Source organism: Trichechus manatus, unplaced genomic scaffold (assembly GCF_000243295.1).
Source record: "Trichechus manatus latirostris isolate Lorelei unplaced genomic scaffold, TriManLat1.0 scaffold00025, whole genome shotgun sequence".
Taxonomy (NCBI): domain Eukaryota; kingdom Metazoa; phylum Chordata; class Mammalia; order Sirenia; family Trichechidae; genus Trichechus; species Trichechus manatus.
In genome coordinates, this window is record NW_004443961.1 from 2,834,289 (window position 1) to 2,861,886 (window position 27,598).

Below are 27,598 nucleotides of genomic sequence, written 5' to 3' on the forward strand. Positions count from 1 at the left end.
ATCTCTGACGGTATAAAGGGCAGATATGACAGTCATTCCATGAGGATGAAACAGCTCTACCACGCTCCCCCAAATCAATAAAGATGGGAGCTATATACACGCGCTGAAACCTCGAGAGAGCAGTTTGTGGTTCATTTCTCGGATGGCCAAAGCATCAGTCTACTCATTTAATGTTATCAGGTAAGGTTCACAACTGGTATACATATCTCTAATTTAATCACAGTGACATCCACTCAGCCATGAAGATGGATCGGGAAAGCACATGGATTCTGACCTCGACTCAGTCATGGTAGTGCCGTCTGCTGGGGTCGAGGGAGAATAGCGCCAGAATGTTTGCCACAATTTTTCTATCAGGCTAAACTGAAGATTCACAACAACGTCCAGTATTGCCTGGAAAACAAAAGAGTAAATTGCTATGACTTTACCATTTGACTTATGGGGCTGTGTGGAGAGAGCACAACATGACAGGGTTTCAGATAGCAAAGATCTCCTTTGGGCTCATAATGTAAAATCATGTTGAAAGTGAGCTGAATTTTGCCAGCAGAAGCTAAGAAAACAAAGATATTTGCTGGGGGGGACAAAAAAGGGGAAAGAAAAAGAACTCTTGAAAGATTAACACATGTTCTTCCCATAATAACCTCACTTCCCACCCTTACTTTTACCTCTCTTTTCCCCCCAATTCCGAGCTTGCTTCCCTTTCTTTCCATTTTCTTCTCTTACTTTTCTCTTGTTCCTTTACCCATTGCAACCTTCGGCTTCTGTGGTTGCTGTCACCCCCCGTTTCTCGGAGCCGGCAGGGTGCAGAGCACAGATGCACCCACACCAGCCCCCCTCCCGCCCATCAACCAGGACACCAGTGAAGGCTGTGGAGGTGCCTGTGTGGCAGCTGCAGTGAGAGCTGCCTTTCGGCTTTGGCTAAGGTGGCTTCTCCCAGGCTCCAGGATGTCCCCAGGAGTGGGACTGGCCCTCGGAGGAAGTGCTGCTCTGAGCAGGGAAAAGGACAGCAAGCAGCTCTCCTTGGTTGCACAATGCATTTTACCCAACCTCCACAAACCGCCCCCATCTCTGCACGTTCCCTTGGGGAGGTACTTCTTAACCTTGGGGCCTCACCTCCTCTTCCTCCTGAACTTTTCTCTCTCAGAATCATACTCAAGGAGCTCTGGTGGTGCAGTGGTTAAGGGTTTGGCTGCTAACCGAAAGGTCGGTGGTGTGAACCCATTAGCCACTCTGCAGGATAAAGATGTGGCAGTCTGCTTCCTTAAAGATTTATAGCCTTGGAAACCCTACAGGACAGTTGTACTGTGTCCTGTAAGGTCACTATGAGTTAGAATCGACTGGACAGCAACGGATTTTGGTTTTGTAACTTGAATTGCTTATAGGATGTTTAGTTCCAAGAAGAGTAGAGCGTCATGAATGAGTTTGCGCCACCAAATCTACCAGCATGAAACCCTATGGGACAGTTCTACTGTGTCCTATAGGGTCTCTATGAGTCAGCATCTACTTGACGGCAGTGGGGGTAAGAACAATTTTCTAGCTGCAGCAAGGGCATTTATTATTATTTTTTTGATGATGCTAAAGTCTGCCACTTTCCCCATTAATTTTTGATGATCATACTTAATTTCACCGTGCCATCCCGATTAGTTTCCAAACGAGCCTCAGGATGAAAGCAGGCGTAAACCAGAGAATAACTTGTTTGTGCAAAGAACATGTGATTCTCTGATTAATTTTGAGCATAAAAGACAGAACTAGTCAGTACACTGTGTCTGATGTTGTCAGCACTGAGGACGGGGACAGGTACAGGGGCCTGGTCAAGATCACACAATTTGCGGAAAGGTGAGAGAGAACAGTGAGCAAGCTGGAGAGCCACGGGGAGGAATTTAGGCAAAGGGTGTAAAGGGAGCAGTCCAGAACGTCACGACTCCAGAGTCTCACTGTGTGGGCCTGGCCCTGTGCGGGCTAGAGGATGACTGATGCTCTGTACAGAAACACGCCGGGACCATGTCAAATACTAAACTCTGCTTGGGACGCTCTCTGAGAACTAGTAGCAAATGCTGCCCATAGTGAGTGGGGACCATGGAGAGAAACGAGTAATTAACACACTCCTCAGTCTTTAATATCAGCCACAATAAAAATGAAAAGTACAAGCCCTGAAAATAAAGGGCTCATAGACGTCCTTTATTCCAGGCAAAAACCCCAAACCTTCTCATTGGGCAAATCATTATAGCTGCTTTCTCAGTTGTAGCTAAGGCATATCCCCAGAGATGTCTCTAAAAGTGTGACCAAACTCCATTGCCATCGAGTCATTTCCGACTTATAGCGACCCTACAGGACAGAGTAGAACTGCCCCATGGAGTTTCCAAGGAGTGGCTGGTGGATTCAAACTGCCGACCTTTTGGTTAGCAGTCAAGCTCTTACCCACCGCACCACTAGGGCTTCCTAAAAGTGTAAAGCAACTAGTAATACCTTACTAAGGACCTCTGTGTATGAGACAGCTATTAGAGCAGTACGCATTATGTTAAAAGAAAAAATTACAGTCCCAGCAACTTGTTCTATAACAGAACACAGCTAGTAATACTTACCAAGTATCTTTTAAAAAATTGTAAAAATTCCAAGTAATAGCCAAAGCAGGTATATTAATCTTTCTTAAAAAAACCACACAGATAGGAGGTAATGTAAATAAAATAATGCAAGTCAAGGATTTCAGTGCATCTTTAATTCAGCACCATTCAAATCAAATAACTGCAAATAACTTCTGAAAAGGACATTCACATCAGCCTCGTTTGAGACAGTTTTACAAATGAATAAAACATTTTATCATTTGTCCACCCACTTTCAAATATGTTCAGACCAGAATATATGAACAAACATAAATTAACTAATCCGTATTCTGCAGCCTTAGTGCAAATGGCTATTTACAAGACTAGCTATGAGACTCAGGTACCTGCACTTTGAAAGTTTGGAAGTTTGACAAGAAAAAGTAATTAGAATTCTGCTTTATATATGCCACTGGGCCCTACCAGAGATGACATGAACACTAGTAACTCTGAAATAAGTGGGGATGTATACCATGTCGCACAAAAATTACTACATATGTCCATATCTCTTCATATATAGAGTATATTTATTCCTGAAAATCTGTTACGTTAATGAAAATTTTGTAATCCAAAAAATATTATAACCTTATTGGAGGAGTCTGTCACTTAGAATAACCTCATGGTACTTTCTTTGCCAAAGTAAGCAGTCATGCTCCCAATTACACGTGTGTGGCCTACTTTGCTGCAGGTCAGGTCCACCTTAATATAAAGAAAAGAGAAACTGCTTAGGACATCTGAACACACCTTTATTGCGTATGATGGCAGGTGTAGAAAGAAAGAAATTTTTTCTGAATATGTGAGGGCCACCCAGACACTCTTCAATATTGGGAAGAGCACAGAGAAATGAGTATTAAGTGGCTTTCACCATTCCCCAAAAAACTGAGAACCAACTAGCAGGACACGTTGAGGAACGTTTAGCACATGCAGTGTTAAGGAGGGAACTCGCCCTTGACTGTCAGTAACCTAGCACCCTTGACACGCACTCAGATTCACTCAAGCAGCTCTCAGCCCTGGAGTGGGATGTAATCTGTGAACGCTGAGACGGCTCGCTGCACGAGGCGCTGTCAGCAGACAGGAGGGCTGTCCGTGAAATCCAAAGGATTATCTTTTACTCTAAAGTAGATCACACAGGCCCCAGAATAAAGCTGTTGAAGTTCTAAACAGAATCCTCCTTTGAAAGGAGAGGCACTCCAGAAAACTCTTATTGCAGCTCATTACCCCTTCCTACCAGGTGAGCAAGGAGCCCTGGTGGTGCAACAGTTAAGTGCTCGGCTGTTAACGGGAAGGTGGGTGGTTCGAACCCACCCAGCGGCTCTGTAGGAGAAAGACCTGGTGATCTGCTTCTGTAAGGATTACAGCCAAGAATACCCTATGGGGCGGTTCTACTCTGTTACATGGGATCACTAGGAGTCAGAATCGACTCTTCACAGCACCCAACAACAATAACCAGGTGAGCTGCAGGTGCCTTCGCATGGTGGAGTGGAGCGCACACCTCCTGGAGACAAGTCAGCCAGTTCTGATGTGGGATACACGGGAGGGGAGTAAACGGATGATGGAAGACACCTAGAGAAACCTTGCTGTTGTTGTTGTGTGCTGTCTGGTCGATCCTGACTCGTAGTGACCCTGGACGGCGGAGCAGAACTGCCCCGTGGAGGTGATCCCAACTCAAAGTAACCCCAGGGGACAGAGTAGAACTGCCCCATAGGGTTTCCTAGGCTGTCATCTTTACGGGAGCAAATTGCTGGGACTTTTCTCCTGGGTGGGTTCAAACTGTAGACCTTTTGGTTAGTAGCCGAGCGCTTAACCACCGTGCGACCACCAGGGCTCCACAGAAACCTTAATTAGTCACAAACACAAACCAAAATAAACAAAACTAGAGGCTCAGTGAAACCTGGGAAGAACATCTAAAGTGCTTTATTAAACACTTCTAGAAACCCTTTTTTAATAGAACTACGTGCTTACTGTATAACAGGCAAAAGGTAAAAAGATGATACAAAAACCATCTCTCTCTCCCCTGACTCCCAGTCACCCAGTTTCCTACACAAAGACAACCACTGTTAACATTTTCTTGTTCTTCGTACTTCACTCAAATGATAGGATGCTATCGATACACACTGTTTCGCATCTTGCTTTTTTCTCTTAACATTAAATCCTGGAGATTGTTCCGTATTAGTACATCTAGAGTTGCCTGTTCTTGTTAATGGCTGCATAGTATTCTGCTCTAAAAAATGTACCAGAATTTATTTATCCAGTTCCCTATTAGATATTGAAGTTGTAACCAATCTCTCATTAAAAACTATAATGTAACAAACTCCCCGTACACCTGTCTCTTCACCCATACGTAACCATGTCTGTAGGATAAATATCCACACGTGGAATTGCTGAATCAACGGATTCAGATCAGGATAGGCTAAGAAGATGGAGAGAAAAATGGATTCTCTATTTCCTGCATTTCTCACCTCTCAACACTGAGACAAGAAAGAAGGAAAATTGATTTATTAGTGCTCAAAGAAATGAGAACTGCTTCATCTGCCCTCTAAGAATCAGCTTCGTTATCGTGTTTTAGCAAGTTGTCTGGCAAAACTTAGCGTGCGTGCGTGCAACGTTTGAAAAGACCTACCTCACAGTGCTCTCGATAAAGACTCTGCAGTGACTTGATATCCTCAAAGGTAGTACCATCTGGCAGAGAAGAGATCTCAACTTCTCCAAACTCTGGGAGCGCTCGAGATGCATCTGTTACCATGACAACACAACAGAAAAAAGCGACTGTGGATGGTGCCAATTATAGATTAATGAGGGAAAATTTAAGAAGACTAAAAAGGAAGAAGAAAATTACAGGTCAGCGGTCCAGAGAGCAAAGGCTTTTCATATTAGTATTTTACGAGCAAAACTCAGCAGCAGCAGCAGCAGCAGCAGAACAAAGGATTAACTCTAACTAGATCGACAACTTGTGGAGGTTGTTCCAGTAGAGAGAAAGCTCCTAGAAATTCTGCGGAAACTAAACTGTCACTACAAGTATCCTGGGAATAGCATATCAGTGTCTCTCAAGGTAGGGCTCCCAGTAAAAGAAAAATATCTCGAGCTTGCTGGTATCAAGCTTTAGTGGCATTATTATGTTACTTACGAATGTAAGAAAATACATAAACCTAGCTTTAAACTCACTGTGATCCTACCTCTATTATAATCATAAACCAAAAGAGCTACAAATAAATACAAAGAAAACTACAAAAATAACATTAAACTTAACAACGTTCATTTGCTGTGATGGATTATGCTGTTGTCTTGTAAGTAGATTAGCTCCTGCGACATGAACATGGTATTGGCTGCTGCGACACAGAATCTTTGGGGTTTGAAAAGCCGATACCAACAGGCACTGCCTGGTGGCTGGTTCTCCCAAGACTCTTCCTATTCTCAGACACAGAGAACCGGGACATCACGTAGCCTTCCCTCGGGACGGAGGCGAAGTTTACATAGTAAGTCTCTCTCTGTTCTTTTCTTGTTCGCTCTGGACATTAATGTGATACACTCTGGTGCCTGCTTGATCATAAATTCACATGGTGGCTAAAGTTGCAGAGCAGTATTCAGTTCTAGTCTTCTGGGTGATACAGAATATGCTTTTGTCTTTTTAAGACTATAATCGAAATAAAAACTCGCAATAAAAAAAAATCAAAATTCTGGCTGAGAGCTCAAAGGTCCCAGAGGACACGCCTGAGGACCTGAGCTGGGGAAGCACCGCCATGGCGTTTTCAACTTCAGTGGCTATTGCTGGCTGAGAGTCCATTTCAGTTGTCTTTGTCAGAAGGGGCACATAGACGCACACACACACACAGACACACACACACACGCGCTCTCTGATAGCTTCGTCTGATCTTCATCGGTTGCACAGCAATTATGCATGCTCGTCTCTAGAAGAGTTGTCAGTTAAAGCGCCATTCTGGCACCTTTGGCTGTGACAGGAATATGCGGAATGTGCAAGCTCCACTTCCTGACTCTTTCAATAACAAGGAACACGTATACCATCTACAAAATTACACAAATCGGAAGCACTGTGATCGAGTTAAAAGAGTAAATTACATTTGAAAAGTTTATCATCACTTTTTTCCTGATCTGAGGCTGTATGCATATGCAACATCATACACAGAAAATAAGAATTCTTTTTGGCACCTGAAGTTACTACTGAAAGTAAACATGGTACAGTTTTGATCACAGAAGCCCAATTAACGCACATTCTGGAAAATAATTTTATAGCAATGAGCACTACTATGTATTTAATGCATATGCACTTAAAAGTCCTAAATAGCTCGAGATTAATAAAAAAAGCTCTAGTTAACACGAGAAAGTAGACATGAACTAGGACTATCCTATGATGTGCATAATTTCAGCACCATAAAAAAATCTTCCTATGTAATTAACATCTGTAATAGACATCGTACTTGGAAAAAAGACTGCTTTTGTTCTTTTATATTCAAAATCCTAATAGCAACTAATATGCATTACACCTTAACATACCTAAAAACTGTTGATGATGTTGACTTTGGGCAATTACAGTTTGCTCAACAGATGTGCCTGTCTGCTGGCCACTTCCTGTGAAACCATCTGCAACCCCATCCACTTTCTGCATAGGCTTGTACCTAAAATATTAGACGAAAAAAAACAAATAAACCAAATTATTCCTTGCTTTTTTGTACTACCCAAAACTCCCAAGGCATTCAACTTCATTCTACCATCTTTAATGCCTCAAGATAGTCACAGGAATTTTTTCTTTGACAGTCTCATAAAGTTACGATGCAGACATTTTTGGAAATCTAGGAATATGCGCAATGTGCAAGTTCCACTTCCTAACTCTTTCAATAACAAGAAACACGTATACCACCCACAAAATTACAGAAATCGGAAGCACTGTGATCGAGTTAAAAGAGTAAATCACTTCTGAAAACTTTATGATCACTTTCTTCCTAATCTGAGGCTATATGCATACACAACATCATACATAGAAAATAAGAATTCTTTTTGGCACCTGAAGTTACTACTGAAAGTAAACAGGATACAGTTTGGATCATAGAAGCCCAATGAATGCATATTCCGGAAAATAATTTCCAAAAGAGTTATTTCCTTGGACAGCAGTGGCAAGGATGTCCATGATGATAGCTTTAATACACAGTTTAAATGTAATTTTGAATGGGCATTGTATCAAGGTAGAAACATTTTAAATCAGCTGGAACTTTAATCTGAATGAACAACTAGGAGCCAGGGCCTGAGAAATGTTGATGAATGGCTTTCTATTAATATCTCCAAAATCTGATTCAGCCTACAAAACTACCACTGTTTCCCTTCTCACCTAACACCTCTTGTGCATCTCAACTTATCCACCTTCCTGAACTCTCACCATCTGCAAATACAAAGACCATAAGCACCAGCTTGTACAGCTTGTAGCAAAATCCATGCAAGAATTCATCGACGAACCTAATCTGTTATCAAGTTCAAATTTAAAAAAATAAGAGAATCAAAGTCAGCTACAGTTACGCATTTATCTTTAGGTCCTAGTCATACTAACGTATGAATATTCCATACTGCTAAGACAGAGAAATGGGCTTCAGCAGCATGGCCAAGGAGGAAAGGATGCTTGGGAGAGGAATCCCACACGTGAACAAAAGCCTGGCCGAGTCTCCTAGGACATGCAAACACAAAAAAAGAAGTAACAACTATAATTTCTTCTTTTCTAATATCGCATTTGTTTTTTCTTCATTTTAGAAATCGGGAAATAACAGAAAAGTATAAGAAAGCAAATTAAAACCTACAATAAGTTTATTATCCAGAGATACCATCACTGACATTATGGTGTTTGTCCTTCCATTCTTTTTTTTTTCCTACTTCTAATTATAATCAAAACAACCTAACATGCTCACTATCCACCACTTGGCTCTTAGACTAATATCATAAGTCAACCGCATTATGGACAGGGCATATGCAAAGGTACCTGGACTCTGGCAATGGGTATCAATTGGATGCAGCTGGTGACATCACACTAATTTATGCTCAGGTGGCCTCAGGAAATGACTCGATCTTGAATAGTAAATAATTTTAACTTAGATAAATGGAACTTCCAAGAAGATTGCAAAGTCACTCCTAATGACATTCAAGCTGATTTCTCACATAACGATCTCTCTCAAAGAACCATGAAAAGCAAGAACCATGAAAACACAGAGGGTGAACAGGGTGAAAAGAGGGTGCCACACACTTCATACTTATGGTTATCGTTTTAGTGAGGACCCCTCATCACCAGTATGCGGGTTGCTATTTTCTAAAGATACAAAATAATTCAAAGCTACTCTTTTATTTAATGGACAGACAATCTGGAAAGTACTTTTCAATTAGGGCCAGACCAGAAGATGCCAGAGAAGTTAGTACTGTGATGTGCTAGAAACGCGAGTTAGGAAAAAAATGAACGTTTTTCTGATTTTTTTCCTCCTTAAAGAACCATCTTACTGAGGCAAAGAAACTTTGTGAGGCAAGTACTTTGTGGATTTGTCAGGAAGCGCAGTTGCCAGCCGTTCTCTTCTCGCAGGCTTTAATGATTTCATTCTTGTTTCATTCAGGGAAGTTTCTTGTCCACATCGATTCATTCCAGGTTTCATTTGATTTTGGCTTCCTTTTTTCAGCGATGAAATTTTATGTCACTTATAAAATAGGCATGTTTCTTGGTTTAAGTTAACGGAGTTTGGGAGTCATGGAGTTTAAACACAAGTGGTTAAAGAAATGTGAAGTTTTACCTTGGAGAAGAGAAAATGGAAATAATCTCCTATAGACTCCAATTACATCAAGTTCTAATATGGGATAATAAATGATGAGACTTTGCCCAGCTGTGCTTTATCAAGTTTCCTTTGTCCTGCACAGCATCTAGTATACTATATGTGCTTAACAGACACGCATACCTAGAAGAAGTGGAATTTGACCAAAAAAAAAAAAAAAAAGAAAGAAAGAGAAAAGAAAATGACATAAATTCCTCTTAGGCTGTAAGGTTTCAGAGGACAAACGCTGTTTACCTGCCCACAGTGCTTTCCAAGCCTCCTGTAGCCTGCAACTAAAATTATCTAGTTACCTAGGATGATGGAGTCACTAATGGTATTGTAGGCAGTGGAAGGTCTTAAGTGAGAGAGATACTTCTATTAAGTAATTAAAATCATAATGCATTACAATCAACATATGATTGTACCTAATAACTAGGCAGAAAGTTCTGGTAATCTATTTCCAAACATCAGCCAGTGACAACTCTGTGGATCACAACAGTCTGACTTCCAACCGATCACGGGGTTGGTGCAGGCCCGGGCAGCGTTTCGTTCTGTTGTGCACGGGGTCCCCATGAATTGGGGGCCAACTCGACAGAAGTTAACAACAACAACAAGCCTAATAATAATGATACTGAATGGGGAGCACAGCTCAACATTATAGAAGAATATCCATAACATAACAAAAAAGGCATTTTTAAATAGAATGTCATCAATTTTTTAGTTTCTTTTCAATAAACTACATTTGGAATGTACAATAAATACCTTTAAATGGATGAATGAATGGAACGAATGCTCAAGGTAACTTATTTTCTCATGCCATTAATTAATCCGAATATGCATCAAATCAATTGAACAAATATTAATATTGAGCATTTACTATGTGTAAGATATTGTAGGTGCATGGTTTTGAAAGGTTTTGTGTAAGTAGAATTTTTCCAAGATGCTTTCTGTATTCTATTGACTTACAGGATAATCCAATGTTATCTTTAACTTTGGTTGAATTGTAACTGACCTGGCTTTTAGTACTGAATCATATCTTTTACATTTCCTGTCTCTCTATCCCTATTGTAAAATATTCACCATAAATGTTACACGGTAAACAGGGGAGCTTTCTATTAAAAAAGGAAAAAAAAAAAAAAAGACCAACTCTTTGATGAATCCACTTAACACCTGAACTCTTTAGTAATTAGGAGTATTCTCCCTTTATCCCCATTTCATTTACAAATTCAATATTTTTAGACTACGTTTTCTTACAGTAGCTTCTTAGTGCTCGTGAGTTGTGTGTACGCCAAGAAAGACCTGTGCTGCATCGCATGAAGTAACAGCACTTGATTTCAAAATTAGTAAGAGGCAAATAAAGGATAATTTTAACAGCTTGCAACTCCATGGGCAATCAGAGCAAAAGTTGTTAATGCTCAGGAAATCAAAGAAACTCTAATGCTTTAATAGCTGAGTGTATGCAAGAAACCTGTCACGGACACAGAAAACATGGGAAATTGTAAGGAATCATCCCCCATGGGGTTAGTCATAGCTATTAATTAGGACTTGGACAGCTGTAACCCTACTGTAAAAGTAATACCTAATTCTGTCAATAATCCCACATACATAGATACTGAAGCGGCCCACTGCAAGGCAACGATGGTATATATTTGCCATCACATTCAACTAACAGTCCTGGGGGAAGGACTTCAACAGACTAAAAGAAATACTTGGGAAAGTCCCTTTGAAGCAGCTGAGAAATGCACAGGCAAAATGCAAAGTATGAAGCATGTAGGTAAATAGAGTCATTATGATGTTTATAGCTCTAGAAAGTACACAATTGTTTGATTTGTGTGAACGAATCAAAGTGCTGAGCTCACAGTTGGGACAAGAGGCTAGTATTTTCTATTTGAATCTTGACATTTTGCATCTTGCTTTTTCTGTTAACGCTAAATCCTAGAGACTGTTCCATATGAGTACATTCAGAGTTGCCTGATCTTGTTAATGGCTTAAGTCTTCTTTGGAAAAACTGTCCCAGAAAGTCTTTAGACTTGATGTTTGAGATGAACCAAGTGATGTAAACATGAATGGATCAAAAGAAAACAGTGAGTGCAAAGAGTTCCATTCTTTCAGAATAAGAACCAATTCCTTGATGTCACATCGAATATGTCTGTATCTGAATGATTTATAAACTCTATGCTGTTGCCTAATGATAGCTACTTTATCTCTTCAATTCTTGTCGGGGGCTTTCTGGGTATTGGTCTAATAACTATTTCACTCTTCATTAACTACCTGTAATTGGGCAAAGAGAGGGAAGAAAAAAGTCAAGTTCAAATGGGGGTAGTTGTGTTAATTGGCAGCAGTTTTAGTTGAAAATTTGAGAGGGCTAGGGAAAGAAGGTGGTTGAAGCTGTTGGTGAAAACAAAAGCAGTGGATCATTCATTCCTTTAACAAATATTTACAGAGCACTGACAATATGCTTGGTGCTCTCCAAGGTGCTGAGGATATCATGTTGAACAAGGAAGACATGATTTCTTGATGCATGAAGCTTATAATCTGAATGAATATCTTCATGGAATCCTCTTGGCAGGGGTAATTTCTGGTTAACTGTATAGAACTTCTACGCTCCTGGTACAAATATGCATGACAATTTCATGACACTTCTTTTATACACAGCTGGCCTTTCCTGTTCAACAGATTCTGGAGAGAGAGGTCTGCTTTTTATTTGAAGAGTGACAAGCTGGCTCCATCCTGATGCCAAAAGACAAAAAAAAAAAAAACAAAACAACAACAACAACAAAAAGGGGGCATCTGGAAAAAAAAATTTGTGAGCCTCTTGGGTACATCAAAATTTGCTGAGCTTCAACTTCCTCATCAGTAAATAACCATATAATTGCTGAATGAGATCTTGCATATAACATTCTTATTAAAGAACATTTTAAACGTTCAATAAATGCTCATGAATGGGGTAAGTGGTGACTGTTACTATTATCAAACTGTACATGGACTTGTAAAGACTGATAACTACTGAATTACGATTACTTCTGACTCTCTTCAATGGAAAATATGATCATTGCTTCAGGGAATGCAGCAGTGGCGTAGTGAACCTTAAATGCCTTAGTACCCATATTCTGTATCTGTCTCTGAAAGCCAAATGCACAGACACCTGATCATCCCCCTACTAAAAACTCTTGTCACAGCAATCTACCTGCCCTAGAAGCTTAGCTCTGTAAGGATCCCAGGGAACTCACGGTCTGGGAAAGGAACGGTAAACTTTAACATCAATTAAGGTTGAAAACCACTGTCCTAGAGGTTGAGAGAAAGGGAATCCAAATCTGCCCATTTACCTGGCTTCATTCTCCTCCAAAACACCCTTGCTGTTGTTAGGTGCTGTTGAATCATTTCTGACTCATAGTGACCCCATGTACAACAGAACGAAACACTGCCCGGTCCTGCACCATCCTCACAATTGTTGCTATGTGTGAGCCCACTGTCGCAGCCACTGTGTCAATCCATCTTGTCGAGGGTCTCCCTCTTTTTTGCTGACCCTCTGCTTTACCAAGCATGATGTCTTTCTCCACAGACTGGTCACTCCTGATAACATGTCCAAAGTACATGAAACGAAGTCTCGCCATCCTTGCTTCTAAGGAGCATTCTAGCTGTACTTCTTCCAAGACAGACCTGATTGTTCTCTGGGCAGTCCATGGTATATTCAGTATTCTTTGCCAACACCATAATTCAAAGGTATCAGTTCTTCTTTGGTCTTCCTTATTCATTGGATGAGTATGAGGTGACTGGGTCTTGGGTCAGGCACACCTTAGTCCTCAAAGTGACATCTTTGCTTTTAACATTTTAAAGAGGTCTTTTGTAGCAGATTTGCCCAGTGAAATACATCATTTGATTTCTTGACTGCTGCTTCCATGGGCTTTGATTGTTGATCCAAGTAAAATAAAATCTTTCACGATTTCAATATTTTCTCCTTTTATCATGATGTTGCTTATTGGTCCAGTTGTGAGGATTTGTTTTCTTTATGTTGACTTATAATCCGTACTGAAGGCTGTAGTTTTCGATCTTCATCAGTAAGTGCTTCAAGTCCTCTTCACTTTCAGCAAACAAGGTTGTGTCATCTGCATATCGCAGGTTGTTAATGAGTCTTCCTCCAATCCTGACACTGCGTTCTTCTTCATATAGTCCAGCTTCTCGGATTGTTTGCTCAGCATACAGACTGAATAAGTATTGTGAAAGCATTTAACCCTGATGGTCACCTTTCCTGATTTTAAACTGTGCAGCATCCCCTTGTTCTGTTTGAACACCCCTACCTCTAAATAAGTATTTTTCGCTAGTGTGCATAGCTATGGTAATAATGGTAACTATAGTTTGTTATTATTAATTTCCACTTTGCAGATGAAGAAATTAAGGCTCAGGGAGGTTAAGTCACACACACTGCAGAAGTGCCAAAGCCGGGTGTACTCAAATCCTTATTTCCTAATTCTAAGTAGGAAGTTCTTTCCACTGGTCTGTGAGGCCCGCATCAAGAAGGGGTTTTTAGTGATGAAAGTTCTTTGATTTCTTCCCTCACTCTTTAGGAAAAGGCAAGCTTTCACATCTATCTGAGCCAAAGCAAAAGCAGCCTTTCTATCCCATTTTTCCCGTTGACTTCTATTTTCCTACCCTCAGTGCTACAAACCTTCCTTCTTTCACAGAATCTACTTCCTGTGGAGAGACCAGGCAAAGAGGCAGGAAGTGGCACAGTCCCTCATCTTTTGGGGACTTACTCATTAAAGTGTGATTTTTGCCTTGATTTCATATGTATATATTTTATTACATGTGTATGTTTCTTTGGCTTATCTTACCTCTCTGAAGGTGGAATTATCAAGAATAAAACAGGAGGTCTGGGTTCTTGTCTTGATTGCTATATGAGTGTAGATAAGTTATCTACCCTTTATGGGCCTCAGTTTCCTCATCAAGAGAATGGGTTGGGCTAGATGATCTCTTCCTCTGACTCTAGCATTCTCTGATCCTCTGACATCTTTATTCAATGTGATGTATACACTCTCTATGCAATTGGCATTTGATACATACTTGAGGAAATGATGAATGCAGTTAAATATTTTGAGAATGGTCACAGGGATCAAACACAGCCAAGCACATTGTCAAAAGCACTCGCCTCTATTCCATCACTTTTGCTACTAGGATTTTGGAAAGACAGTGAAAATATATGTGGCGATACTCGCTAGGTACTTCTTTTAAATATTAAAAATAAACTGCAGCAAACATCTTCACACAGTTTGTAGATGAAAATTACTGATCTCCCTCTTGCTCTACATGAACCTAATTTATCTGTTGTCTAAATCAGGGTAAGCAAATTAGATCATGAGTGAATTTTCCTTGAAAATTGAAGATTATCTCTTGTAAGTGCAAAACTAATTTTCATGTAAAGTATTTTCAACAGAAGCTATTTTTAAAAAATGTGTTACACATTATCCTGCTTTTTTAATCCCGGTATTTTACCCCTTAGTGATTGCCCATAATGCCATCAATATGAAAAGCGGTTACTCCACGGGTTAGACTGGCTGCTAGTCACTGGAGTGGTACTGCAGTGCCTCAGTCCACTTGTCCATCCACTGAGTGTCCAGCCCACTGCACTGAATAACCTAGGAGCACACAGAATACCCTGCCACTGATGTTCCTCTTGCCAGCTGTCATATCCCTAGGTCATCTGCGAATCAAGTGGGCTCTAATCTGCTTCTTCATTTTAGTTAAATGGCTCGAAGATGACTTCATCATTTCAATTAAGCTAATCTACAGGCTCTGTGACATCTGTTTTTCAATCAGAAGCTCTTTCTGTTTATTTCCAGACTCATGGCTGTGTTGCACATGCTGGTGTTGCTGGCAATTTGACTTGTGGAGAAGTGGAAATTTCCGCCACCATCCTATAAAATCTTTAAATGAGATACCATACGTGAAATAGCTTTGAAAATGGTGAAGCCACACAAAACAATCATCACTATTACCACTTCAGCTACTATGATTCCAAACTCACCAGAGAATTTTACAAAGTGAAGTCTGAAGCCTCACTTTTACTCGGTCAAATAATCACTGCACAACTTCAATTCTCTCACTACCAGAACACGTAGAATACGTAAACGTGTACTATGGAAGATGTGTGCACATAGATGCATACAAGAAACTTGAAGACATTTAAGCAATTTGGATATCCTGAAATATTAAATGCTAGTACCTGCTATAAAATATGTTAAGTCTTCCATACATCATTTGTATTTTAACGAGACAGTGGCAGAACCTTCTAGTGTGAATTTTAATATATTGAATAGAATCATTTGAGCTTTGGAATCATCATGTTTTATTTTAAAGCCATAAAACAAATGATACGGTGAGATAGTCTTTTCCTTGTTTTTAAGAAATACTCTTCACTTAAGGCTTACTTCCACAGCCTTGAAGAGAAACACTCCTTCTACTGGCCAGCTGTTTCTGCACAATGGGTAATGGGCTTAGTGAAGGCCTATCAGTCCTGCCAAGCGACAGAGTCCTTCAGAGACAACAGAGTCCTCCTGCTGTCCTTCTGCTAATCCCAACAAGGTGCTGTTGACAACACCAGCCCTCTCCAGTCAGTCAGCAAGACGTTTCCAATTGCAACTTCCCATAATCCAAACCCTGTACTGTTTAAAAAAACAAGGAATGAAAGGAAGTTTCTGTACTACTTTGCTTCCCTAACATTCTTACTTCATAAGAAAGCAAACTCTGTAAGAGACTGAAGTCTGGAGAATTAACATTACTGAGAACTTTTATATCATTTCTTAACTACATCCACATTATAACGACTTCTAAAACCAACTACTAGTACACCCAGACTGCAGCGTTTTATGGTTCATTAATAACCTTTATACCTCTGGCCTCTGTTTCATAAGGATACTGTAGAATGTCCCAGGTCTTTGTCACCTAACCCAAGCTTGCTATTAAAGAACGTCCTTTAAGGCTTCCGTGTCCATGAAAGCTTGCTAAGATTCCTTGCAGCTGAATCACAGAAAGAAGTTGGCTTCAGATGTCTTAGATGCAATTTAGCGGGGTTTTGTTCATAAGAAAGTTGGAGTATATGTTACATCTGCATCAAACTCCTTTTTCTTTTTCTAGCTCTTGATTATGTGACTTCTGAATCAAATTCCATTTTCTTTTTCTAGCTTTTGTTCTCACCATCATCTCGACTGTGTGATGCTGCTAAGCACGAGGGCGGGGACCACACCAGAAAGTAAAAGCAATAAATGCCACCACTAACGTGGAAAAAGTAATCACAGCACAAGATGGCAACCCTTTATTACTACAACTCACACAAACAGGGCAGTGTTTGGTTGTGCTGTACACAGGGCTGCTATGAATCAGAACCGACTCGACAGCACCGAACAACAACACAAGCTCTACCTCCAGCCTTACGAGGTTCTATTCTAGGATTTATTTATTTATTTTTAGAGGCCTTCTTAACATGTTTCACTGGCTATAAATCAAAGAAAAGGATCAGCCATTTAAAAAATGACTGAGAATCTGTGAATTAAAAATCGAAAACCCTTGAGATATCTGTATATTATAGCCAATGCTGAACTAACTCTTCAGTCTGAAACTCTCTCCTTGGAAATCACGACTCTCAGCAAATGTCCTCACATCCACCTCTTCCCATTAGAGATGTCTTGCCCCAAATAAAAAGTAATATTTTAGAAAAAAATCTGAAAATGCCATTGTTCTGCTTAAAAGTCTGACACAGCTTCAAGTCAAGTGCACAAAAAGCAAACATATTAGCTTCACATACAACCAAGTCCTGTAACCTACGATTCAAACTACCTTTTGAATCTCATTTCCCACTAAACTCCTCGGCCCTTTCCTCAAGCCTCCTCCTAAAACAGAAGCTTCACCAAATCCTGGACCATTTACCAAAGACACTGTGGTTTTTCCCTCTAGGTGCTTGTTTCCAGTATTCCCTCTGCTTGATGATCCCCTTTTCTGACTCCTCTAAGTCCTCACCCCAACAGCTTTCTCTCTGAAGCCTCCCAATCCTCCTTCTCCAGAGAGAGTGTGCTGAAAATTCCTCTGTATTCAAACAGTTTCTTGATCAAAGCTTTATATTAGCATTTCTCAGATTGTAGTACCTTTTTTTTTTTTAATTCCCCATGTGTTTCCCCTTCTAATTTCTTAACTCCTCAAAGGTAGGGAGCTGTCTCAATCTGCATGCAGGGCCTAGCACATAGTAGAGACTCAAACAGTGCTCGCTGACTCAGTGGATGAAGGATACGTCCTGTCCTTTCTGCAGCACTGGCACTTGTACGTAAAGCTACAGCACAGATGTGGAGGCGATCTGGCCAAGGCAACTCATCACCCTAGGCCACTGTGTTACGGCAGACGGATGCAGACCATATGCCCACCTATGTGGAGGTCTCCTTTCCCCCACCTAATATTAGACGCTCAATGGAAAAGAAAAATTCTGACTACAGTCATGGCTGAGCTATACTGGCAAAGACGGATGAGTTTTTCATTCCATTGACTAAATCATGACATAAGTCACATGGGACCAGACGTCCCTGGGCTAGGTAAAGCCTGATGGGCCTGTGGAAATCATTTAACCTCTTGGGGACTCATCTGAAAATTAGGGCTATTAATGCTTTGATCATCAGAAGGCTATAGAGCTGGACCAGACTGGTATTTTTCAGTTCTAAGATCTGTGATTCTATTCACTCATCCAGCCATCCATCCATCCATCCATGAATGAAGGCTTGAGATCTCTTACAGCTCTAATAGCTACAATTCTGTTTATGAAAGTTGGATTCAAAGAAAACCTAAGAAGTTCCAAGCATTCCGCAGGGATTCATACTGTGTCAAAAAGAATGACTTGGGGGATGTGAAGAATAGCAAGTCAGAAGCTCATGAATACTGAGGCAAGTTTCTCCAGTTGCTCCTTGCGTGGATACACACCTTATAATGCTTTCTGCTTCATTTCCCTGTCTGAGCAATTTGGGATGGCACGCTTCACGTCAAAGGGACAACAGGCTGACTGATAAGTGATTTTAAAGGACCTGGGAACTAGAAAGAATCACTGACATTCTAAATCATATTTGAGAACTGTCCATAGTGAAAGCATGCCAACAATAGCCACATCCTTGAGCGCTTAGGTATCTGTTCAGAAAAAAAGGAGCCCGAACATATAACGAACACATAGCTCTGCCACGTCGGCGATCACTCCATGGTCTACCTTTGTTTCTGCTGCATTGGCTGCTGTCTCATGGCCATGTACTGCATGTCTTCTTGCAGACGATTAAGAGGGGACTCTGGCTTGACGCGAATCCCATAGTAATGGTACTTGGAGTTTCCTCTTTATAAAAGAACAACAAACATTGGAAACACAAAAAGTCAGTCAAACCAATATTAACCACACAGGATGTCCAGTTAAATTCAAGTTTGGGAAAGAAAATTAGATAAAAGCAGCATATAATGTTATGTATTTATGATTCACCTGTTCTTGATACCTGTGTGTGCTGTTATGGTGACTGCATTTGAAAAATCAAGACAGGACTCTGATCCATCAGCTCAGGGGCCTAAAAAGAGTCGTTCCTTATAAACTTTTACTTAAATATTGGTCAAACAGTCCACTTAGTCCACTCAAGTTACATTTTATTTTTGAATTTATGTCTTAAATTTATATTAGTTTAGGAGAGGCGATGGGAGGGAGAAATGTTTCTGCCCAATGAAAATTTATGAACAGGATAAAGACGGCACACTACGTAGGAATTTGCTGTGAAGTGGCATACAAAGCAAACTTAAAAGGAAAAAACAATCTCAGTTCTACTGTCTTGGATAAACTCCACATTTTTCTAGTTCTCTGTACTTCCGGGATGGCAAAGTAAGATGATTTTATTGTTGCAAGATGATGTGGTAAAGTCTAGTATTTAATATTTTCAGACGTAAAAGGACTTATAAATATTAAAAGCAGGCATTTAATCTATTCATTTTGAAACACAGTTTATTAGTCTCTGTTTTCATGGATTCATGTTAGTTTTGCAGGCTGAATAAGATGTGTCACAACCGACATGGGAAATTTTTTCTGTAAAAATGGCAAATTTCCAGCCTGGAATAAAAATTTCACAATTTCCCCATGTTCATGAGAAAAGCTATGTCTGCCATTAGAAATGACAAAGTTTTGCTCTGAATGGAATTTGCAAATTCCTGCAAAAATAACATTTTAAATATGTAAATTTTTCCAAAGAAAAAATAGAGGTTTCTCACTGGTCTATATATAGGAAGACATCAGTACACTCCATTTTTTTTTTTTTTTTACAAAAAAGAAATGCAAGGGGAGTGTGGATTAAATAGTTCATATAAAAATGGGGCAGAATTTTACTTCCAAGATTAAAGAACATACATTAGATGAACCATATATGCTTGAAAATATATTAAAAGCATATTATATAAATAACAGTGCTAGTTCAAAAAAAAAACACAGGGTATCTGAATGCCTATATGTCATCAGCAAAATAAACTAGAAGTGAAAACTGAAGGCCTATAAAGAAAGGTCTTCCACTTGCAGAGATTAGATCCTGTCTCCAAAATCCACTGCTGAATGGAGAAAGAAAAAAATACAAACACAAAATATCACAAACCCAGTTAGTAGTGTTTCCTGTACGAATTGGAGGGTGGCAGGGAGTAGATGGAGCCCTGGTGGCGCAGTGGTTAAGAGCTCAGCTGCTAACCAAAAGGTCAGCAGTTGCAATCCACGAGCTGCTGCTTGGAAACACTTTGGGGCAGTTCTCCTCTGTTCTATAGGGTCACTATGAGTTGGAATCAACTCTACGGAAATGGGTTTATTTATTTATTTTTGGTTTAGGGAGTAGATGTGGAGCCCTGGTGGCACAGTAGTTAAGAGCTACGGCTGCTAACCAAAAGGTCAGCAGTTGGAATCCACCAGCCGCTCCTTGGAAACCCTACGGGCAGTTCTGCTCTGTCCTACAGGGTCGCTATGAGTCGGAACTGACTCAACTGCAACACGTTTGGTTTTCTGGGGTAGGGAGTAGATGGGGGGAGCAGTAGGAGTCGATAATCATGGGACATAAATGGGTGACAAACTGTAGAATAAAGTGATGTTTCTCTTGTGGGACCACAAAATACATGGGGTGCCTGGTTTCTTTTCCGTTTCCTCCAAATCAGCGTTTTGAGTGGGCTGGGGGGATGCGGGGTGTTCTTTCTAGTCTGCTGGAAAGTTTCACTAAGTATGCTTTTCAATATATTTTGGTCAGCAAAGACACTCATATCTATTTCCAAAGAAAGGAAAACTGAGAGTAGCATGTCCCATGATCTTCCATTCTCAAACTTAATTTGAAAATGGGATGTGCCTTCGTTTAGAAGCAGGGTGATTTTATCTTATTTATTTTTTACTTCGGTTTAAAAACTTGAGAAAAGGTCTAGTTCTTTTTTGATGGATTCACCAGATAATTTTAATGATGGATAAATAATAGTTCAATTAAAAAAAAAAAAATATATATATATATCTGACTGAGTTTGTCTCATGATTTATGCTGATGCTCCTTGTGTCCCTGGATTAGGAGCTGTGAAGGCTAACCCGCGGTAGCTCCTCCCTGCTGGCGTCAGCTTTCCCACATTAGAGGTCGGCTAGCTTCATAACACAGCGTTTGTTTAAACTTTCCCCAGAGGGCTGCTTTTCTCCTTGTTCTTGTAGGCTTCGCTTTCCATCCCTAACTGCAAACACTACATACAAGTTTAAAAAGAACAGGAGACGTAATTGTTACATAGTGAGGGGAGAAGAAAAAAAGAACATGGGAAAGTAAAAGCTACAATCTTGCAATATGTACTTACAGAGCATGGATTCTACTCATTCACAAACCCAAACAGCCCCAATTTTGTCCCCTTCTGTTTTAAAGATGTGTTTCAAGGTTTGAATGGAGCCTCAGAATAGGGCCTATCGAAATCCCTTTTAGTAACAAAAGGAATACAACAATATAGCTATTAGAATGTTGAATAAAGCCCAGAGTTTCAAAATATTGGCACGTATGCAAAACCACCACACCATCAGCTAGGAGAGAGTAGGTTAGGTCTCCAAATAATCATTTTCACGGTTCTGGGAAAAAAAAAAATACTAGAGAAACAAAAACCTTTTTTCAAGGGATTGAAACTAGTTCCTTTACTCTGAATAGACTTAATCATATTTTCCAGTTTAAAGTATTCTATCTTTTGAAGCACAGATAGAAGAAAATACATTTATGGGCAAATGGAACCTCCAGCTATCTGAAAGGTGTACAGTCACTTAACACGTAACAGAAAGGAATAACTCACACTTTGAATACATACAAACCTTAGAAATCTCATAAAACTGACACACTCCTCTTTTCAGTATAAATTTAGAATGAAGTCAATTACTAAGGCTCTGTTTATTTTATTAATAAAACTAAAAACTATTTACTAGAATACTATGAAGTTGTGATTTATAATTAATTTATTAGAGGTATATCTTCTAATGTCACACAATGTAACATCTCTGTTTTTATACTTTTTTTTTCCTGTAAGATTTAGGAAATCAAAGCCATCCATATCCTCTGCCCAAGTACTTAAAATATTTTTATTATGCTAATTTTAAAAAACTGTAGGATGGGAAAAATGAAGCTCCACTAAGTATCCTTTTCATCCCATTTTGATTAGTAAAAACACTCATATCAATTTCCAAAGAAAGGAACACTGAGACAAGTTCAGAGAGTCTCCCTCACCTTCTTGGCTTCCATGCAATGGAGCTGTACTGTGTGTTTACTTGCCCACGTGTACTGTTTCATAACAAAGAGCAAAAAAACCAGGCTAATAACAGGGCAAATAGGATCATGTCATTCCCGAGGGCCTCAAAGTCCCGTATTTTCCAAGTTTACCAAATGGTTTTTAATTGATCTCCAGGAATGAAATGAAAAACTCAGCTTCAATTTCTTACTCTATTCAAGTAGAATTGTTATTTATAAAGACATTTAAATGTGCTTTTGCAAGAATCAAGAGATGCATGGTTTTCCATTTGCTGTATCACCTTACTCATCATCTTTAGAATGGCTATTTTCAAAAAAGAAGAATGTGATATATATTAACTTTGAAAGCATCATATGCAAATCTCAAGTTCATGGAATGGTCTACTAATCTCCACGGGGTTTTAGATTTAGGTCTTCTCAAAGCTTTGCTCAGTGAATGTTCCAGACAACAGATCATTCTGGTTTCACAGTATTCACTGAAGAATGACCTTTCCTTTTCCTGAGGGATTTTATAAGTTGAGCTCATTTTATTTATTTATATATTATCTGTAATCAAGTATATTTGCTCAAACAATATACAGAACTGCTATAGTCTGAAAAAGAGAAATTAGTGTGTGATCTTATTTTTCAGTACTAACCTAGTTCCCAATCGCCTGGTACGTAGCCCCATAAAAATTGACCGTATTAGTTTTCCAAAAGAGGCAGCATTGACTGGGTCCAGTTTGTGTTCCTGACAGTGTCGTAGGTAGTGGTTGTACAGAGTGCTTCTGGGAAGGCTCACTCCTTCTGCTGTTTCGTAATTGTCCAGCAGCCACTGGAGCTAGTGTAAAGAAGGCAGAGTAAACACAGAGAAACCAGACAATTCACCAAGATCTCTCCGAGACACCGCAAACACTATGTAAAAAAAAATAATTCGAGGTGCTTCGTGAAGCCTTATGAAAGTGTAAACTCTTCTCATTCAAAACCCAATATGATCTGGCTTTGAAAACTTCCAGAAACATTGGAAATAGCTACGAATCACTTATGACCTCAGACAACGTCCATTTCTTCAAATATTCAAGCACACGTAGGAACACATGAATGTTTGCTGTATTGACTGATATTTTGGAGACAAACACCTCTTTGGAGAATTCAAACCATCCTATTACCTGGTCATAAATTTATAATCGCTACAGAACAAAACACGCTACCAATCCGGGCAGCATGGCGCATACCGTGTCTTTAGTGTTGGCTCGTTACAACACGTGACCAGCAGGCTGCCTTGTGTAAGTTCCCATATTCAGGTCCTGTTCATTTTTACAGAATTCTAATTTACTTATCTCAAATTAACACAAGACAATACAATAATGGCATGGTCTACTGGGATATATTCTTCAGGCAGAAAAGGGAAAATTCAGTCATTTCTTCCCCAGAAGGAGAGAAATTCACTTGGTTTGGGTAAAGACTTTAATGTAATGGAAGAAGAATCATTTACTGCAACTGCTTGAATTTTTCTACCTCAAAGATGCATTTTTTGATGACCTTGGTAGCTACGTTATGATGGTAGCTGTAAAGCAGTATTTCCTCAGTCTGTAGTGCACCTTTTAAAGTTTTATGTTGTCTTGTGTGTATTTTTTAGAAATGAGCTTTAGACTACACTATGTACAAGAAACATCTAAAAAAATCAAATCTAGGTATACATCATTGAGTTTCAACATGAGCAAAATTATTTCCTTTGTTCATTTATTCATTTATGAAAGGAGAACTGAAAAGGACAAATGACTTCTTAAGGTCACGTAGTAACTCAGTGCTTGAGTTTTCAACTCCCATTCCCTGATTATTCTATACTGATCATCGTATATATAAGGAAAATAAAAGCTATAGTTTATAGTTTGCCAAGGATTTCAGATTACTTGCCTCAACAAAATTTCTGTGCCATATTTAAGAGGCTGTGATAGAGTTGTTGATATTTAAATGCAATTCAAGTTAAACATAAATAATGAATGCCAAAATATTCATTTGTTGAGCACCAGCTAGGCAATGTACTAGGCACGCGGTGATGGAAAGATGAATATGATCTTACCCTTGTCCTCTAGAATTTATGGTCATAGTCTAAAAATGGTGATTTGTAAAGTTAAATAAATTAAAGTGTTTCTCCATCTTGCCTGTATATTTTAAGACTTGCAATCAAACTTAGAAACAGAGCCTTTGGACTTTTAAAATAAGAAAATCATGATTAGTATTTTCAGAATTGTTGTCTTTAACGATGACAACTGAATTTTCCAACAGTATTTTAAGTTTAAGCATTCCTACATATTGCTTATGCAATTAGTTTAGGTCATTAAACTCACACAGATTGTTGGCTTAGGTGATGTGGTCACTAAGCCAAGTAGAGGACTTTTAGAATAAAATTAATGCTTCCATTAGGAAGACTTGAAGTCCTCTATGGGTCACATGTGCCTGTGGATATACTTAATGAAACATCTATATTGCCTCTATAACACATACAACCTTCTTCTGTAAAAGCTTAAAAAAGATAACACAAAATACACATTATTCATTTCTAGAATGACTGAAACTATTACGGGTCAAAAGTAACTCTTTGGATAGGAATCATTTGTAACCATCTTGTCAGTAAATTAAGTCTCAGCAGGATCTCTGAGTATCACAAGCAGCAGAGAGAACGGATTCACTTATACATATTCATTTGGTGTAAAAGCCGAGAGGTAAGCTGACTGAGAAATCAAGTTATGGATGCTCAGGCTAGTATTTTGCCTACAAGAGGGGGTCAGCATGTCTGTTTTTAAATTTTAAGACTTTGTTGACTATGAACGTGACTGAAGGAGACTACATTTAAACTTCAGTAATACAAACCTCCAGCCATGGGATTTTCAATCACCTCATATGCATGTGAAAGCTGGATGAATAAGGAGGACCAAAGAAAAACTGATGCCTTTGAATTATGGTGTTGGCAAAGAATACTGAATATACCATGGACTGCAAGAAGAATGAACAAATCCGTCTTCGAAGAAGTACAGCCAGAGTGCTCCTTAGAAGCGAGGATGGTGAGACTTTGTCTCACGTACTTTGGACATGTTATTAGGAGGGATCAGTCCCTGGAAAAGCACACCACACTTGGTAAACTAGAAGGTCATCGGAAAAGAGGAAGACCCTCAATGAGACGGACTGACACAGTGGCTGAGACAACAGGCTCACACACAGCAACAACTGTGAGGATGGTGCAGGACTGGGCAGTGTTTCGTTCTGTTGTACACAGGGTCACTACGAGTCGGAACCACCTCAACGGCACCTAACAGCAATATAAACCTCACTTATATTTTCTCCACGAGCCTCAGTTAGATGACTGGGACCTGAATGCACCACTGCCTCACCTGAATGGTATTAGGGCAGCCCTGGTGAACCATACTGCACAAAAATGCTGGCTCCCGTTTTATTCCATATTCTAGATAGAGCAAGAGCTGACAGTCTTCTATTAGTATTCTTGATATATTACAGAAAGAAATACAGGCTCTTGATATCAAAAGAATATAAGGAAATGCTAAGAAAAAAAATATCCCTGGAAAGGCAAACATACAAAAACTGTAAATTTTTTTTTGGGAAAATAATAATATTTTGCAACTGAACTAGTGAAGTGCCCACATCCACAAGTATAGGACACAAAATTATAGTAAGTTAAAAACAGCAGAGATAAGTTCGTATGTGTGTGTATGTATTCATTCTCATAAAATAATACAAAGTGTCCAAAGCATGAAAGTTGATTTCTTAACAGAGATGAGAAAAACAATCAATATTTCTTCCTTTGCTAATGAGGATGACATGTTGCTATATAGGAAATCTTAATTTAAGAGGGCATTTTATTTTTTCAAAAATAGAAAATAATCAATTTTATAATATGAACTTTATAGTTAAAGATATACAGACAATTAAAATGATCTGATATAAAATACTTTTAACAGAACATAAAGCAAAAGAAAGTAATTAACCAGAGATACAAATAAAAACTTTCTGAAAACTGCCTTAATGGTGTACTATGTCTTCTTGCAAAAATTACTTAAAAGTAAAGATAAATATCTTAAAATGAGAGCTTAATACTTTCACAAGACTTAGAAAATCAAAATAAAGTAATACAAATTTTATAAGAGAATATAAAAAAGAAAATCCAATCGTAAAATAATTGAAGGGTACTAACATACACTGCCTTTTATAAAAGCGAAAACTAATGCAAATATTGAAGTTCAATATAAAATATTTTGAGTTCAAAGTTACGTTTACATACATAAAACAGAGTTAATCAGATAATTGTTAATCGAAGAAATATTTTCACAGAAATAGTGGGATAATTATAGCAAAAGTTGGCCTGTACTCTTTGGAAGCCTCATGCCCAAACTAATTTAGAGAAAATGAGGCTACATGGGTCCTCTGAAATGGTCGAAACAACTGCACTGATTGTTGGGCAAACTGGTTGTTCTTCGCATAGCTTTACATTCTTAATGATTCTTCATTTCTAGTTTTTTTTTTTTTTTGAGTTTATTTGAAATATATACATATAATAAACACTAGTTGGTCTGAGGAGCCCTGGTCACAGTGGTTAAGAGCTACGGCTGTGGGTTGGCAGTTCGAATCCACCAGGCGCTCCTTGGAAACCCTATGGGGCAGTTCTACTCTATTCTATAGGGTCGCTGTGAGTCAGAATTGACTCAATGGCAACGGGTTTGGTTTTTGGTTTAGCTGGCTAGAGAAATTCCACAAGACTGGTATTTTGGTGACTACGAATCTCATAGTAGCAAAATTCATTTGTTCCCAACCCCTTGTTTGCAGCAGGAGGAACTTTCTTTTCCAGAAGACTGGAGATCACTTGAAGAGGCAACACGAAGTGAAGTGGAGGGGAAAACCCTGAAAGGTGGAGGTGGCATGAGGCCAAGCCATCCCTCCCCTTTGGAAAACCCTCCAACTACCCAAGCACCAAAGGCAGATCTCCCAGCAACTTCCTGTGTCAGGGGAGTGAATTAGGATCTTCCAGGTCAGGCTTAGAGGTTTAATATGTCAGTGTTTGATGTTTAGGTTTTGATACCATGATGACATTGTAAATCAGACATCTGAGTCTGAAATGCACTGTAAGAAAGCAGTAACTTTACTGTAAAAGAAACTTGGAGGTTATGTGTAATCTAAAGGCATACACTCTGAGAAAGGACAAGAATGTCTATTACAAGATATACTGCTTCCTTGGGTTTTGTCTTTAATAAAATTTATTTGGACGTGAGACCTCAACACCCTTAACATTTAGTATTTTAGAATTAAACTATTATTTCTCTTGTAAAATGCTGTTTACATTTATCATTAAAAAGCCCATAAAATACTATAGGAACTTTTAACCTTTATCTTTAAAAACTTGATTATTCTACTAATGAATTAACATAAGCTCATTTAAGAGTGGAAACCAACA

At 39.1% G+C, this 27,598-nt stretch overlaps 1 protein-coding gene across 1 annotated transcript in view; it reads right to left on the reverse strand.

Moving 5' to 3' along the window:
- RFX3 (regulatory factor X3) overlaps window positions 1–27,598 on the reverse strand; it is a 209,502-nt gene that overhangs the window by 52,196 nt on the left and 129,708 nt on the right. Inside the window, exons 6-10 of the mRNA XM_023728584.1 lie at window positions 22,794–22,975; window positions 18,615–18,734; window positions 7,104–7,225; window positions 5,215–5,327; window positions 275–390 (exon numbers count right to left, since the gene is read on the reverse strand). Coding sequence (XP_023584352.1) covers window positions 275–390; window positions 5,215–5,327; window positions 7,104–7,225; window positions 18,615–18,734; window positions 22,794–22,975 — 653 coding nt within the window. The remainder of the gene's footprint in view (window positions 1–274; window positions 391–5,214; window positions 5,328–7,103; window positions 7,226–18,614; window positions 18,735–22,793; window positions 22,976–27,598) is intronic.